The sequence below is a fragment of the Equus przewalskii genome, chromosome 13 (assembly GCF_037783145.1).
Source record: "Equus przewalskii isolate Varuska chromosome 13, EquPr2, whole genome shotgun sequence".
Taxonomy (NCBI): domain Eukaryota; kingdom Metazoa; phylum Chordata; class Mammalia; order Perissodactyla; family Equidae; genus Equus; species Equus przewalskii.
Window position 1 is genome coordinate 72,835,010 of NC_091843.1, and position 18,559 is coordinate 72,853,568.

Below are 18,559 nucleotides of genomic sequence, written 5' to 3' on the forward strand. Positions count from 1 at the left end.
CACCAAGGAGGACAAAGCTTTATTTGTTCCATTGCTCAAATCAGCAAACAATCCAGTCTCGCATTCGGCAGATGCCTTAGTTTTGGTTTGTTGCATTTTAGCACAATAAGGATATTAAGTATTGTCGTAGTTACCAAAACATCTTTTGAGTTAATTTCTCTTTTGTTTTAAAAAGTTTGTAAATCTTTTCGACCATGCACTGTAAAAGCTGCCGACTCTATACTATAGTATCTCCTACGTTTGTTTTTTTTTAAACTGGGCTTTAGAAATGAACTCTGAACAAAGGAAAACTCCCCAAACTTAAGGACTTCTTAAAAGTTTTCTAACATAGATTTATTTTTTTGTATATTTAAAACTGCTAAATTCCTCATTAATTTCTTATAATGTCTCTGCTTAAGAGCCAGTAACTAATCAGATTTAATTATCTGACCAATTTATCTTTAAGGAATTCCCTATTTTTATAAGAGATGAAAGCCTGGTCAGGGGACCCACACTCCTAAGAAGGTTGTGGAGGGTGTTTTTCTCTGGAATGCATAATTGAATGAATAGGTTTGATTATTATCAAAGCCATTAATTGATTGTGCCCTGATAAAGCCTCTTCTCACATGTGGCTGCAATCTTTCAATAATGAATACATTCGTTTTTTGTTTTCTCTTAATTCATGTTTTCTTGGTAAACAGTTTGATCAAAGAATAAATGCTGTCAACAACTGGGGCTTATTTTTCCAGAAACAAAAATATGAAGAATTTGCACAGTTGTTTATTAACATATATTGTCTTTGGAACAAAATGGAACATGACTTAATTTCTAAATCCTTGGGAGGTACAATAGCTATCAATGTTACATTTTCTCCATTCTGTTTTCTGTATTGGATAATTTTTACTATAAACCTAACAGAAATAACAATGTTTTGGTGAGAGCTATGAACAAAAAAGGAGATGTCCTATGATAATAAAAAAGAAAAGTTGTATAAAATATGCTGTCATGCTACTATCAAACCTGGTGGTCTTTAAGTGGGGGTAATAGGAAGATAGGAATTATTGTGATAATGAGAAAAAGGAAAAGTCTAAAAAACATCCGTGCCGCTTATTGATGTTTGTTTTTTTTACAATAACTTACTCTGTGCCCATCCAGATGGAAAACTATATTTCATTAAAAAATTACAACTTGAAATTACAATGATGTTCAAAGTTCCAGATAATAGAATCATCACTGTAGTCTACTAAGGTGCATTGTGGGAAATTCTGTCAGATACCAAGCTACCTTGTGTATGCAAACAGGATACATAAAGACACACACCAAGTCAGCTGGAACTATCTAAATTTTCAAAAGCGTTTTTGTTCTGATTCCCCACTGATGAAGTCTTTTTCTTACGTATATTTATTATGCAGCAACATTAAAGATATCCATTCAGTTCTTGAAGTGACAGTTTATGATGAAGATCGTGATCGAAGTGCTGACTTTCTGGGCAAAGTTGCTATACCATTGCTGTCTGTAAGTTTTATTCACCTGACGCACTGCTCTGTGTTGCTTTTGCTCAAGGAAAAAAAAAAACCCTCAGCTCTATATCTGTCATTTCTCAACCGAGGTCTGTAATAAGAACACTAAAAATTTTAACATACTCAATTCACGGCCATGTTGAATCCCATGATAGTTAATTTTTCCTGACAGACTTGATCCTGGTAATGAACAGGTACTTGTCAGAATTGCCACAGTTGTTTTGGGTTCTCTGTCAGTTTCAGCAGCTGGGGGTCAAAGGTCACTGAGGGAGTGTATTCAGTGGAGACCGCGAGACAGACGGCTGTCATGTCCTTTTCCCGCAGATTCAAAATGGTGAACAGAAAGCCTACGTCTTGAAAAACAAGCAGCTGACAGGGCCAACAAAGGGGGTCATCTATCTTGAAATAGATGTGATTTTTAATGCTGTAAGTCTTAACTTTGGCTTTTTTGTACTGCTAAAGAGTTCAGTTTCATGAAAGCTTTTGTTCCTGATTTGTAGAGAATTTCTGTCATTCCTCATTTTCTCTAAACCTTGATGTATCTTGGAGAATACGCTTCTGCCACTGCCTGGCACACCCACACTTTCTGTTATAGTTGGCGGCTGCCGTGCGGCTGTGCTGCGGCCGCTGCCTGCCGCCGTAAGGAATGGAAGCGCATGCATGTGCAACTGTATACATTTATATTTTATGAGCACAGCAGCCAGGACTTTGAAACTTTAGAAATGATTGCAAATTGAACTGCGTGAAAAACTTGTAAACATTTGTAATATATTAATCCATAACAGACACATATGTTGATGTATAGGTGAAAGCCAGCTTACGAACATTAATACCCAAAGAACAGAAGTACATTGAAGAGGAAAACAGACTCTCTAAACAGGTAAAAAGCAAGGAAAGATTAATCCCTCTGGGAAGACCTGATTATATCTGTAAAACATCTAAGTAAATTCAAATAAACTTTGGAGGCATGGAGGGGGGGAAACTATGGAATTTGGGATCATCTACTTATGTGAAATGGCTCTTTCTTTTCTTCTTTTTTTCCCCCCTCTTCTCTTCCTTTCCTTAAAAGATCAAACAAGGACAATACCAAACTAATAAGTTGGATGGGGGTGGTCAGAAAGGAAAGGGGATATTGAGGCGCTGCGTAGAATGGATATGTAATCATGCGTTAGCAAAAGAATGATCATTTTGAACATAAAATACAATTTGATTGCCATGGAATGTGTAAATGAGAACACCAAAAGCTGAGGTTCAAATGTATGTCCAGACCACCCACAGGTATGATGCAGGTGTGTGGAAAGCGAGCCCAGCATAAACTCTTCCCTCTAATGCACAAGAGAGGGGGCTGCATCTTTTAAGAGAAACCTTCCTGTTAATTAGATTTTGACTGTGATCTTTTAGAAGGGAACTTTTATTGGCATTTTTAGCTAAGAAAATAGAAAATCAGCAAATCTGATTTTCCTATCATGAAGGAATTTTAAATTAGGCTTGCTATCTTGTAATTAGACTTGTAGTTTTAAATTAGGTTTGATATCAAGTTAAGAAAGAGTACTGAATTACCCCTTTAAAAAATATTTACTTCCGATTAACACAACTAAAATAAAATGTATTTGTTATGGCCATAAAGTTTACAGAACTCATTTGTGTGTTAAAGTATTTAATAATTTTCTGTACTGTTAGAAGACTAGAGATATCTTTGTTTTTAATCCAGTCAATTCACCATAAATAGTGGAATCTTTGGTTGTTTAAAGACAGTGCATGAATTACAAATGCAATATCTATCTAAATAGAAATACAGGTTACATTTTTCCACAATTATAGATAAAAGTGGCTCCTAAAGAAAAGTGATCGGGACCAAGAAGGAAAATAGGGAGACTCTTAACCTTGCCTGAAAGGAATATCATTTTTCACAAATTGTGAAAACTGATATGCATGTACATGCATCTATATTTATACATAGATGTGTATTTTTTCCGTAGGACCTTTATATAGCTACTTCTTTAAAATACCAGATCAGCGTTGAAGTCTATTTGGAAGTAGCAAAATATTAACCTGCAGACATGTTGTTCTAATTATTAACATAGCTGCAAGTAATTTTTTGAACTATCATCTAGTTTATAGGCTATTCTTTTTATAGTCATTGTCATGCCTTAGTTTTAAATTTTAAATTTAAATTATATTAATTCTCACGTACTTTTTGGAGTAAAAGATTTTGTAAAGCACTTGGTTACCATAAATTGTTTCCTAACTCCAAAATTTTGAAAATGTAATGAGAAGATATAGGTTAAATTTATGGTGGGAAAGAGAGAGAGAGAGGGAGACAGAAGGAGAGGAAGTCTGATAATGATGGTAAGAAAGAGAGACTCCTACTAAAATGGTTTTCTATAATAAAGCAATACTTGACCGGTTTTTCTCTAAGATCCTAAATAAAAACATTCCAAGTTGTCCGCTTCACTTTGAAATATCTTGAAATTAAAGCATGTAAAGAATCTTAAAACCACGATAAGATTTAAGAGTTAAAAAATATATTTAATGTTCGTAGCATGTAAGTAGCAAAAAATATTTTTAATCTGTTCGAGATTTTTTTCTTTTGAACGAAGGTAGCCCAATCTACATGATAATATTATTTAAGAAAATATATTTAGCTAAGAAACTGCTCTTCTGATTCTGTTCTTTCCACTTTCTCCAGCAATACATTTTTTTTCTAACTTGTGAGCCAAATTGCTTGGTTTATTCTTACAACTTTATTAACTTTCTGAATCCTTTTTAAATCACGCTAAGCTTGAAGAATTTTGTAGCAAATCTGATGGGTTTTTAGTCTTGCAAATTCTAATAATATTTTCGTCTTCCTTACAGCTGTTACTAAGAAACTTTATCAGAATGAAGCGTTGTGTCATGGTGCTCGTAAACGCTGCATACTACGTTAATAGTTGCTTGGATTGGGATTCACCCCCAAGAAGCCTGGCTGCTTTTGTGGTATGATCATACTGTATTATTTACATTGTTATTCATTAAATTCAGTAATCATAGCTCCATGTTTCTGTGGCTATAGTAACAGTTATGTTGATGTGGCCATTTTAAAACTCCTATTTTAAGACTTGACTGGACAGATTTGCTGTGGGCAGGAAGCTGATGGATTGTTCAAGGTCTGAGTCCAAGAATACATTCCCCCCTCCTCAGATTTCCGGAACGCAAGACATCTCCGCCAATGTATAATTTTCTCTGTGACAGTTAAAAAGTAAATTTTACATATTGCATAATTCCAGATCCCAATAGCAGAGCCAAGAAAAGTCCTCAGTGTTAAAAAAAATTAATAATCTGGACCATCCTCATTTTAGCTGTATTGGTTCTATAGATATTTTTTCAAACTGTGAAAACCATTAGCAGGAGAATGCTAGTTGATACTACTTTAATATTGCACCAATTGGAAGTAGATGTGACCTATTTAAGAATTGTTTTATTATTTCTGAAATTTCCAGTTTTTAGAAAGGCACAAGTGAGAATTTGATAGATCCAAATAGTCCTCCAAGAATGTTCATCTAGTAGCCTTTTACTTTGCTTGTTTAAAAACTGCTGATGAGACCAACTTGCAAAACTAGAAAATCCAAAAGAATACTTTCCTCTGAGCTTTAACTTTAAGGGATTTTCTGCTCCCACATTATTTTTGCTTATTCGGGATTTCAGTTTCAAGTTTAAGTAGAGTCCTTCTTTTGAAATCCTTTATTTTATTGTCCTATTTTTAGAGTATGACTACGTTATGCTTCCTTATAGTTACCAGTTTAGCAGAGTATGACTTTATTATGGGGGCTTACAAGAAGAGCCTTAATTATAGTAACAAATCAACATTTAGTATTACCATTCAAATGAGGGGATGCACATCTGTTTAGTACTTTGAGGTCTGTCCTCCTCTCAGGCCTTGTATGGGACTTTCATTAATGTCTGAGCACATGGAACAAAGAGTGTGTATGTCCCTTTGTGTTGTAAGTTACCAGAAAGTTAGCCGGCCTGCTTCCCATAGACATGTTGTTGTCTCCTTAAAGAAAGCGACTGTCATCGTCAAGTTTTAGAAAAGAAAATCTGCCTCTTTCAATATTCTTTTATTTAGCTCTTTCACATAATAAATACATCAGGGTACTGTTAAACAAATTTTACTATGATTTTTCATTATCATAGAGGCACTTTGATGTTAATGAGGAAAAAATGATACTGAGTTTCTATGCATATTTTATGCCATTACTTCCAGGTTCCATGAGTCCTTGTAACAGGCAATAATATTCTGCCGAAAGAATCGTGCTGCCATCTTTGATTCACTCCTTCCAAAGTCATTCCCCACAGCCATTTGTGAAATTTGAAAACAGGGAAATCTATATAATTATATCGTTTGTTCAAGAACATTCATTTTGAAGGCTTTAACATTACTATGTGTTGTGTAAGTCTCCATTAACTTCATCTGGCTTCTAGAAGTCACTCATATAAATGAATTCAAGATGGCTGATTTTTTTCACAATTTCCTTCTGATTAAAAAAAAAATCAGACACTGAAATTCTGATAAATTTAGGTACATGTTCATGATAACACTTGAGTAATTTCACTGTAAGGGATTCACAGTTCATTGGGGAAGAAATGTAATAATATTTCTCTTAGCTGGTGGTCAGTTTCTAACAGACTCAGTTCAATGAAACACAAGCTGAATGCAAGACGCTTGCAGAAAAGTGGGAGAGGGCACAATAAGGGTAGGAAAAGGGACTGCTGACACTGATGGTGAACGAAGAGGCCACAAACCAAATGTGAACACACATTCAGAGTACTTTTGACAAGAAACAATAACATTAACTGTTTCATTGACAAAAGAAGGCACTGAATTACATTCTATTGAATGTGATGAACACAACACATAACAAAACCATATTTCACTTATCTGGACCTGAACTGGGAGTTCCATGAGAGTAGGAACGCTGCCTTTTTTTTTTTTCCAAAGATTTTATTTTTTTCCTTTTTCTCCCCAAAGCCCCCCCGGTACACAGTTGTATATTCTTCGTTGTGGGTCCTTCTAGTTGTGGCATGTGGGACGCCGCCTCAGCGTGGTTCGATGAGCAGTGCCATGTCCGCGCCCAGGATTCGAACCAACGAAACACTGGCCGCCTGGAGCGGAGCGCGTGAACTTAACCACTCGGCCATGGGGCCAGCCCCAGGAACACTGCCTTTTTTGCCCTGGTACCCCAGCATCACCTACAGAGTATGTAGCACTTGGTAGGCTCCCAATATAAATGGCTGTCTAAATCACTCGACCAACCAATGAACCAGTCAATCAATCTGAAAATATTTCTTATGTGGTGAAACCCTTTATTCAATGATGCCAGATAAATAAGGGTTTGCTCTAATAAAGCTAGTTATTAAATGATGATGGGCATAGCTTAATGTAGTTGTAGCAATTTTCCCTAGACCTTCCATTTAAATTCTAAACTATTTCATAATCTTCTATCAATCATCTATTTTAACCTCAGATTAAATTCTAGTACAAAAAGATCTTTGTATAATAATAACGACGAATATTTATTAAGCATTTGTGTGCCAGGGAACTGTTTTTGGGGCATTTTCATGCACTAATGAATTTAATATTCCAAACAACCTCATTATTGTCCCAATATATATTATTTTCCCAATATATATAGGAAGAAACTGAGACACAGAAAAGTCAAGTGCCTTGGCCAAAGCCACACAGCAGGTATTATTTCCTTTCTAAAAGAGCTTTTAAAATATATGTCTATAATCTTAATATCATAACAATTCAGAAAAAAAAAAACTTCTGTAGGATTTTTATTCACCTTGTAGATATTAAAGGATATGAGTATTTAAAAACGAAATGTTTCAAAGATCTCATTGAATAACCAGAGCCTTTTTAGGCCAGTTTATTGAAAAGAACTGCTTTCCATTAGAAGACTATGAGCAGCACCCCATTGTTACAAACATATTGTTCCCATCATTCCCTGTTGATGGACCATGGGTCTATTATTATAATATTGGTTCCACTTGGCCCACTTTTTCATAAATGCAGCTGTTTCATGGAGCACATGTATTTGTACCATTATGCGGATGGTTTTAGGCCCCAATCAGTAACCTTTATGATGTTTAAGTGCCTTTTTTCTATTCCGTCTTATTTTTCTTTTCTAATTTACTATCCAAAAATAAGTGTAGAATAATTAAGTCAAAATGGAAAAACAGTAATTTTTTGTCCCAATGTCAGTTAAAGTGGAGAGCATAAGAAACGCTGCTCTGGCCTCTTTGGCACTCTATCTGTGTGCCGTGGGGAAGATTCAAAGGCGGCTGATGAAATGAGAAGCTGAACTTGGCCTGGAAGGTGATGGAGAAAATATAAGCAAACACGTTCCTGGGAATATCCTTGTTTTTGTATGCCATGAATTAGATTTTTAGATTTTACTATGAATATTGTATGCCTAAGAGCGAACACAGACGGATGTGGTGCAGAAGGCACCGCTTGTCTTTTGGAATCATCTATTGTAGATGTGGAAATGTCTCATAAATTGGGCCTAATTTTCATCAGGCTCTTGACCAGACGTTTGTGTTCTTGTGGATGTCAGTGGGCGCAACATGGACAAAAAAGGAGTGCACATTTTCTCTTTCTTTTCAGTACTGTCATTTCTCACTGTAATGAGCACAAAAATAATTGGACAACTGAGCTATCGGTAAAAGGACACACTTCAGTGTGCGTCAAAGAATTATTTTACAGGACAAACTTTAATCTTTAAATGTGATTGTAGATAATTTGTGGTACCATCTGTCCATTTGGAATTGTTTTAGCCTTTTCTGTCGTTGTACAGTAAGTGCCGCTGTGTTTAACATTAACATTTGATATTTTACACATTTAATTTCTGTTCTGCTGTGTGGTCCTTGGGGAACGGAGCGCTAGTGCTACATGAGAGAGACAAAGTATTGATCAGTTAACATTTCAGCTACATTTATGTATGTCGCAAAATTAATGAAAATGCCAGACAAAAATGTCAGAGTGCACAAAAAGGTAGAATTTAAATTTGGTAGTTTAATGAAAAGTTTAAGATGTGCATTATCAAAAATGTCCTCTTGCCTTTAAAGTATAATTCCTAACAGAATAACTACAGGGAGACACATATTTTACTTAGAAGAGCAATGAACATGAATTATGAAGGGATGTCAACTCCTCAATGTACCTTGTGTTCCAAAACGACATCTTCGAATGCTTAACTGTTACTCATAAAATACGTTTGTTTCTGTTCATAACTGGGAGGGCTACTGGCTTCAGCCCTCTGTACCGACCAGCCTACGAGGCAGGCTGCCTAGTGAGAGTCTCCCCCCTTGATTTTCCTTGGTAGCCATGCATTCCTTTTGTGTCAAAACTGAGAATTCCCTCTACAGCAATTCATTGAGCCCACTCTGGTTCATTACTCGTTCCTTTCGGGGTCCCTTTCCAATGCCTGGTTTTCCTTTGCCTCCAGATAATTTGTGCTCCACCTTCATTCAATCCCCATTTTAGTAAAGGATCCCACTCGGGACAGCAGCTAGTCTCAGAAAAGCTGGGCCATTATGCAGGAAAAGAGAAAAAACAGAGATGATGTATGCAGAGAATGACATGAGGCAGCTCTGTGTAGCCAAATGATAAAAAAAAAAAAAAAAAAAAAAATGGAGGCAGCACAAGCAAAGGAGGAGGAACTGAACTTGCAGAGGCAGTGGGATACAAAACAACGATCTGAAGACAATAGGACACCTTATCAAGGACTTCCTGTGTGGAAAGCCTGCTGCTATTAAACAACATGTGGATTTTTCAAAAAGTTATTACAAACAATAAGGACGTTTTAAGTGGCCTTCATGTTCAAGGACTAAAAAGGGAGTATTGCTTAAGAAGAAATATCAGTGTGAAAACAAAGGCATGTCTACGTCACCTGTAGTTCACATCTTAGCATTCATATTACTGAACAATACAGGGTGATTGTTGTGGACATATGGAAGGGAACTTTAAATTTCCAACAGATATTTCTATTTTAAAAGTTTAAGAGACATCAGTAATATCACACCAAGAAAATTATGCTTCAAGTCTATGGCAATTTTCAAATGGTTTTTATAGAAGCTTTTTTTGTTGTTCTTGCTACAGTTATTTTTTTAGTGCTAGCAGAAAAATTGGAAATGTTCCAGATGTAATTTTTCTTACTTTCCCCACAACAGAAAAACAGAAGTCTCCTGAAAATCAAAGAAACAAGTACTAAAGCAAAATGATCTGTAACTAATGGTCCTATCCTTGTATTCTTGAATTTTTCAAAAATTGTGTAAATCTAAACTTCCAAGCCCTTTTGCCCATTCTTCTTCATTTATGCTTTCCTGCGATGTAAACACTAAGTTTACTAAACAATACTTCCAATTTAATTTATACAAATTTTAAATACATTAAACATTTCTTTCACAAATATCTATGTGAGGAAAGAAGAAAGTATGTATAAAATTTCATCAATTTACAGATTGTATGCCTCCAAAGTTGCCAAAAATTCCTTTTATAAAATCAAAGAATATGGACACTTAGAAGATTCTAGTACTACGATTTTCTTTTCAGTAAATAGGTTGTGCGCCCAATTCATATGGACATGCTGGCACTTCAAGTTGATACTCAAAATATACATTTTTCCTCCAAATTTTATCTAAATTCCAAGGAAGAAAATATCTTTTCAAACACTGGCCTATGAAAAATTAGGTTTTCTTAAGTGGTGCCTTTCACAAAGCATTGTGTCTAAATCCTTGAATTTGCACAAAAGACCCCTGAAGACCACAATTTAGAAGTGAATTGTGTTTTAGAATTGATCATAACTAGCTAAAATCAACCTTGAATCTTAGGAAATGCAGCAAATCAGATATTAATGGAACAAAGCATTTTGACTAGATTTCTCTAACCCTTCCTGAGGAGTAATGCTCTAGTTTAGCTAGTAGGCTTATTTAAGTGTATAGTCATTTTTGTTTTGTTTTTGTAGCTGTTATATATACAAAAGCAACGCTTCCTCAAATCAGTCCTTAGTTTTCTTTAAAAGGTGCCCATGCTCTTTTTTTGTTTATTGTAATAGGTGCGAGCAAAAGGGCCTCCTGCTCTTTGAAGGTAGGTAATCACATAAGCCAGAGTTTACTTCTCCCTGAAAAGCTTATTCCTCTTAAATTTTATTTTATATTTACAATAAGAAGAATTTAATTCTTATAGCACATCATACACATTTTCTATTATCTCTACTCGCTCTCCTTTGTCCTCCAAAGTGGGAAGGAATAGGATGCTGTAGTCTGGGGACGTTTTCTTCTGCAGGTGATTTGGGGAAAATAAAATTATTTCACTTTTTCTCAGGTGTAGTGCTATTGTGCTATATTATAAAAAAACATAAATCACAAATATCACCAACATAACTATGTTACCATATTGAATCTAGGAATTAGCCTTCTCATGAACCTTAATGGTATGTGCAATGAAAGTTGGGATAGTTGGGGACACCAATGCCTCAGTATGGTCTCCTGGCTGTATGGCTGCTGTCCCATTTCACCTCAGGCAGCCTCCTTGTGTACAGTTTCAGCCTCAAAATCTTTATAAGACCCTTAAAAACTATGTCGCCTGGTCCAGATTTTACAACTGAATTGACTAAGGATCAAAAAATTATAAAATAATGAAATCAGAGATGTCCCACTGTCTGTCTTCAGATTCCTAAACCAATGTTCTTGTCCTCTGATGAATTTTCTACCTTCCAGCTTCAACATAAATTATTGGGGACGTGTTAGGGACAGCTTCAGTATAAATAGCAAGCCATATTCTGTTGCAAAGTATTATTATGTAAGGTGTTTTGCAAAGGAAAAAGTTTAAATGAATGAGGAAATTATATAATTTATTTTAGTAAAATTTAGTAAAGTAAGAGTAATAACTCTTCTGAAAGATTGTAAATTACAACAGAAATGCAGTCATTAATATACTTTGGTCAGTAAGTTCACTCTCCACATGTTTTCAGGCCCCTTTATATCAGGTATATATTAAGAAATAGGGGTAGAATGCTTTCTGTTGTCCCATTTTTCTATTCTGACCAGTTATGAAGATATACCTTAGAATTATGAATGTATTAGAGTTAACTGACCAAGTTAGTAGCTAATCTGAAAGGTCGGTAAGGAAGTTGTCCCTGTTTTTCATTGCCCCTTCTCTTGTCATCTTACCACATTTAACATTATAGTCAGAATTGGACATAGACACAGTAGTGAGTGTTGCCACAGTAGGTCTGTGAGCATCTTCTGCTTTGCTGTGGTGACAGAGGTCCAACACTGAGCAAGTGGTAACAGTAGAGATCAGTAACAGAGTGAAGATGGAAGAGTGACCATTTCTCGTGTTCACACCAGTCATCAGCTACTGGCTCAAAGGGGAGTAATAAAGAGAAAATCAGAGAAAAGCTAAGAAGCAAGGGAAGATGGAAATTATATAAAGTGTAAACAGATATTTAGATAAAAATGAAAGTCAATTCTGATTTTAAAGATGGAATCAAAGATTATAGAGACAAAACTTGGCTTTTATTTTATCTTAAAACAGTGTTTCTCAACATTGTTTTCATATTCACCCCTCTAAGGAGAAAAATTTCATTTAATTTAATGAGAGAAAGTAAATACTAAGGAATAAGATTTTGTCAGGCAGTGTTGAGCTTTGGAGGGCCACAAATCATTGTAATATCTAAGATTGTTTTGTTCTCCCTCAAGAACCAATTTTTGCCCCCTTGGATGCCATATCACCCCTGTCGAGAATGCATGCTCTAAATGAGGCTTAATGAGAGTTTAACTATGTTTACTTTTCATGCTCTTGGTGGTAAAGTCTAGTTTTGGTTTTCTGTAGTATGCATACAATGCAAGTTATTCCCATAGATAACCAGTCTGGAGAAAGAGAATTTGTGATCTCTATACAAAATTATTGATTATATTGGAGTCCACTTAAAGGAAAGATTTTGCTTGGCTTCGAAGAGATTAAAAACTTGAATCTTCCCTTCATGAAAACCTATATTAGAGTTTCTTTCTCTACACCAGTTCCAAAGGTGCATTGTTGTGCTTCATTGAAATGGAGAAGTGGGGTGAACGCTAATTCTGGCCTAAGCAATATAACCTCTCTCACTGTGAGGGTTTGATGGGTTGTCCATCCATTGCACAGTATTTATGACTAGTAGATAATCTTTATATTCTTAAATGAGTATCGTTATGTCAGATATGAAAGCATACTTCATGAGGCTCAATTGCCTATTAGATCTTCTTTGGAAGGGCAGGAAAAAAGGTTGTGGAATAGGAAAGTCATTTCAAACAGTCAAGATACCTGTTCTACTGGCTATCCTGAATTGCAAGTTCCCCAGTTCCCCATAAGAATCAAAATCTCCTACTGTTGCAATTTATCAATAATATATAAATATATGTTTTATATCCCACTTAACTGTATACAAATATTTCTACTGCATTTTCCATAGTTAGCATTCCAAACAGCCCCTGCCAAGCAGATTGCAGGCAATGCTTACATGTTCAAAACAAGAATACAGCTTTCATTTTTGTCATAAAATGTCGGTGAATTAAATATTATTTCCCTTAGTCAATTAGAGAAATCTTTTGGATTTAATTTAAAATAATAGATTACCTAGGTTAAAAGTAGTCCATTAATTATCCACAAATTAATACACTGAGGTTGTATAAAAGAGGTATTATATTTTGAAGCGATATTAATAAAATGATGTCTGCTATTCAGAAAATTAATTCATAAATGTAGAAGTTCAGATGCTGAGTTCACTTTTTCTAGTAGGCAGCAATGTCAAAAAGTTATCTGGTTTTGTTTAAATTATTTTAAATAGAGTTTGTTTCTTCCAGTGGAAGAGCCTATTGCATCCCCCAACCAGGAGGCTGAGATTTATGAGGGACCTAGGTTCTACTAGCTTGTCTGGGTGTGTACTGTTTCCTTCATTTTTTAAAGTCTCAGAATATGAGCCTCCTACCACAGTTTTATTTCTAAGTCCTAAATCTTGGTTGATGTATAGTTAAAACTAAAGTATTTTTCATATAGGCTCCCAATTTCCAAACAAGATGTAAAAGTCTGTTCTGTAAGACAATTGCTTAGACCTTGGAACACATCTCCGCAGAGTGGCAAAGCCATAGAACCACTCACAAAACCTATCCATCCCTTCATAGAGTACTAGCTATGGAATGGAAAATCATGTGTAGGAAGTAGATTCAATGCAATCATGGCTTGGTTCTCAGGATGCCAGGAACACATTTATCCCAACCTCAGCTTCAGGATAGGGAACCTTCCTAATGGCAAAGGCAAGACACTTTCAGAAGTAGAGATTCTATGGGCTTTACGGGTGCAGATGAAGTCATAGAATGTTCCAATTGGAAGGCAGCTTAGAGATCATTTTACAGTAGAGGAAATTAAAGTGATAAAAAGTAAAAGGGCTTACTGAGACATTGTCTCTCCTTCTCCCCAAATTGCCCATAATGGATGCTTCAAAGACAGCAGCATTGAGAAGGTAAGGACAAAGAGAGAGACAGAGACAGAAACAGAGAGACAGAGACAGAAAAACAGGGAGAGACATCTATTTCTATATCCTGAAATTTGTCACATTGTCCTTAATTAAGGGAAACCAAGCATCTGACATTGTCCTGTCGAGTTCTAAGAGTGTAAAATTGGACTCCCAATCCTTGGTATTTCCTGTTAAGGAATGTGTTGATCTGGGAGGACTGGAATTGCCAACTCAAAATAGTAAATCTGTGCTCACTTTGCTTAGTATTATCCCTGCAGTTTAACTAATAAGTACGTATCTGATGTTTTCATGAACTTCTCTGTCAGTTGAGATCACATCACACTACATAGTTCCCAAAAGCACTGTGCAGAGACACGTGTAGAGGAGCAAAGAACCCTTGAAGAGTTCACCGTGTGTTTAAGTGAGGTACATTTTAGACAAGTAAAGAAATGTCATTTGGCCTCTGAGTAGTATAAATTACTCCCCAAAGTAAATGTAGACTCATTAAGAATATATTTCCCAGCTTTCAAACATATATTTTCACTGAGTTGCTTAAACAGTTTAAACCATCTATATTGATCCATATTGATTTAATGGTAGCTAAGATGAACCTGTCCATGGTCTAAATTTCCATTAGACTAAATAAATGCCAAGAAAAAAGTGTATGTGTACTGAATTATTTAGAAAAATTGGGTGATCCAGCTTCATTGTATTGCTCTCATCCTAAATTTCCTTTAAAATTATATAGATTAACATTTTTCTAGCATATAATTAAGCAACAGAATAGTATATCTCTTTACAAAGTGATAGAAGTACTGAAATAATAATAATTTGGGCATATTTTGAGATATTGTTAGAATTTGTAGGGTGTTGCCCACTTCACCTTATAAATTATGTGAGGTATAGTTTGCTATAAACTTGGTGCACCTATCTATTGCTGTTGGAGTTACTGGAGTGGAGAAAGCTAAATTAAATCATCTATATGAAATGCTTTGAAGTCCTTAAGTAGAAGGGCCTGTGGCTCCTTTAGGCTTGAATAATGTACACGACCACAACAACACAGGTTTTTGTTTCTGAGAGCTATGTAGTCTTTCAAAACTTGTATCAATCTTGAAAAGTGATTTAACTTAAAATTGTTATTTGAAAATGTTCTATGTTGGACCTAAAAAAGAGAGATAAATCACAAAGAAGAATGTCCTATCAATGTTTGCTAAAAATGCCTGACTCTTCCTCCAAAAATATACTGGAGATATTTAATAATACCTGGGTTCTATTTCTAATTGACTAGAATGCTTAACCTAAGTTTAAGGAACTAGGAAATAAAATAGATTGTAAACTGAAAAATGCCATTTGTCAGTATTTTTAATCCATTACTAGAACCAGTGACAGGATATAAATTCAGGCTGTTCTGCTTGAGATGCATTTCAGTTGCCATTAACAGATCTTCCCCGTTTTCATGCACACTCAATAAAGCTGTGTTGAATGACTGACTCAGATGACTTCAGTGGCAAAACTGGAAGCTAACGCTGTAATATTGTAACAGAAACCCCCAACAGGAGTATCAGATGAAGCCAAGAATAAATGTAGTATATCAGGCATCATAAAAGGGTGAATGTGGGACCCATTTACCCTCCTCTATCTACTACGAGATTCATACTTAAGATTCACACTCATTATTCTCGTCATCTTAATGAGATCAGTGTGGGAACATTTCTCTCCTCTCCCTCTTGACTGTCAGAAATGGGGCACTCCATTATTTCTCCTCCTCTCCCTACTTTTAAGGGACCAGTTATATTTTCTCAGAAGGCCAGAAATGTTAACTGGTTGCAGCAGGCAGCCCCAGAGTATCACATAAAAAGACTTAAAGACTTTGGGTAGAGACCACAGCATTAGCCTCTCCCTCTTGCTCTCACTCTCTTTTTCTCTCATGCATGTGCTTTTATCTTCTTTCAGACTTTTATCATCTGCCTTGTTTCCCAAGGGGTTTCCTTGGAAAAGAAGGGAAGAGAGAATTTCTCCATGTGGAGGGAAATAGGGTACCTAACTATTACCTCGAATTGCTATCCTCCTTCTCATTGGATCTATTGCCCTAAATTAATTTTGCACACAGTCTTCCTAAACCAAATCTGAATGCAACCACTTCAGGTGTCCCAGCTAGACACATGCCCGGCCTTGAACTGAAAGAGGTCAAATGGGCAAGGGACCAACTTCTAATGCATCTTATCCTCAAATAAATTTTCAAGTCTGTCAAGAAACAGTCAGTGTTTATAATTAAAGTTGCTAGGCGCGATTTTTATCATGCTTTTAGATCACAGATTCCTTTCATTCTTAAGGGCAAGATGAAAGGAACTTATGGAAATCTTATTTAAGCTGTGTAGACTATTGATTATTAATTTACATTGTAACCACACTGTTTTTGTACTGCTTTCCTTTAGAGGAACTTGTGTGTTAGAGGATTCCCTTTAACATGATTGAAGAATTTTAAAGTAGGCATTTTTAATATTTGCTGCCCTCTTAATTATAACTTGTTTAATGCACCACTGTTAGCACAGGGATTATGAGTTAATAAAAATGTCATAGTATTAGTGAATAAGACACTATATAATTTTCCCCAGGTAATGATTAACAGCATAAGGCTGTATTAACAGCACTCTTAGCATATGGTCCCTAAATGTCTTTGATTCTCATCTTTTAGGACGTAATTTTATACTGAAACTCAGTAATAAAATAGGTGAGGGATTTAGTTAAGCTAGTTAATGTAAACTTCTTAGGTGCATGAATCTTTTCAAATGATTTGTATTATATTGCTATGCAAAATAACATTCTATTTTAAAATCAACCTGAAAGTTTTAAATGTTAGCTTAACATTCGCCAGAGCAACCTTATTGAGATTCATAAAGAGCTTATTTACCTCATCGCAGTATTTGTTAAAACAGTTGAAAAATAAAATTAATAAGCCATTAGGTCATTGTTACGTAATGTTTTTGCTCACATAGATAAATGGGTTTCTTTTTCTCTCTCTCTTTTTAAATAATGCCTCTCTGGCTTTGTTCCCGTGGCTGCGGCAGATTGTTAGTATATATCTTTATACCATCAGAATGAATGAGATATATCTGTATAAATTATTGATCCACTTGAGCCTACCTCTGTAATTCAGAGCTGAAAACTCTGGCAGCTTATCTAATAGAATGATGTAACTAAGAGACTGAAGTTACCTACCACAGCAACAATTGCCAGTTGGGGGGTCAAATGCCCTTTTACCTTTATACCTGAACACCTGCAAATTGAGCTGTATCCCATTCAGAATTTTAAGAACAGGTCCATTGTCACAGGAAGTAGAGTTTGTTTCTTGGAGAAAATTATGCCAGTTCTGGTTCTGAATGAAAGACAAGGCTTTTATTACTCAAGGGATATTAGGGCTGACTGCTTTTTTGAGAAAACAAATTTGCTGTAACTTTATCTGTAATTTAGTCCTGAATGAGTGCAAATAGACTGCACATTGTATGGGGCAGAAAGAAGAAAATAGGGGTTTGTTAAAGCCATACAAGAGCTATGTAACCATTATATTTCCGAGGGAAGTCTTATCGGAGTTGCAGGTTATAAGGGGGGAATATTTTGGTTACAGCCTTAGCATCAAACACCTGTTTTGAATTTTAGTTTAGAATGACATTGGAAAAGAAAGTTTTTGTCTAAAATCATGGTTGATAAAACACCCATGTCCTGAAAGTTGCTATCCAGGCTGTCTTTGACTTAAAGACTGGCCCCATGCAGAAAATTTAGAAATTACTATAATTACTCCTCATGAAGTTGGACCTTATCAGAAACTGTTGACTTGTTTCACTTTTATAAGAAAATTAGATTCATAGCTTTATATACTCTTTCCAATTAAAAAATAAATCCTGTGCAATATTCTTTGCATAAGAGTCTGGTTCAAGCTTTGCCAAGACTGAGAGCAAGATGAATGTTTTGAGTAAGGGACAAGAAAAAGCCTACTTCAGCTGATGAGGCTCCAGGTCACACAGTGTGGGGACTAATGGATCACATGTTATTTGGAGGGATTCATCACTCAAGTTGGTCACCCACTCCTTAGTCAGCAAGCTCAGTAGTTGTCATAGAAACACTCATTTTTACGGTGTTATAGTTGATCACTGACATGGAACCAGACTAGGTAATCAAACATCTTAGCCATATGCTTGTTCGGAGCTCCAACCTAGTCAATTAGCACATTTTCTATTAAAAACTTAGCTGTAATAGGTCTTCATTAGCTAGCAGTTGCCATAATTGAATAGTTACTCAATTATGTCCATCCCCCAACCTCATTTTCACTTCTTTTTAGAGTCCAAGTAGGAATATTTCCAAGAACTTTCGTGAGCCCCACTTCAAGCAAAATTCATGACCTTCACCTCAAACAAGCTGTTAGAGGTTGATCCAGGGTTTAATACTTAATTTTCCTTACTATGTTTTGGCACATATAACTAGCCCCTTGGGCTCTCCCTTTTTCTGTTCATTTCAGAATTCCTAGTG

General features: G+C 35.6%; 1 protein-coding gene across 29 annotated transcripts in view; it reads left to right on the forward strand.

The window, feature by feature from the left end:
- Positions 1-18,559, forward strand: part of MCTP1 (multiple C2 and transmembrane domain containing 1) — a 500,114-nt gene that overhangs the window by 347,837 nt on the left and 133,718 nt on the right. For all 29 annotated transcript variants that reach the window (XM_070571402.1, XM_070571408.1, XM_070571405.1 and 26 more), the window contains 4 exons: positions 1,392-1,494; positions 1,824-1,925; positions 2,305-2,379; positions 4,356-4,475. In XM_070571402.1, coding sequence (XP_070427503.1) covers positions 1,392-1,494; positions 1,824-1,925; positions 2,305-2,379; positions 4,356-4,475 — 400 coding nt within the window. The remainder of the gene's footprint in view (positions 1-1,391; positions 1,495-1,823; positions 1,926-2,304; positions 2,380-4,355; positions 4,476-18,559) is intronic.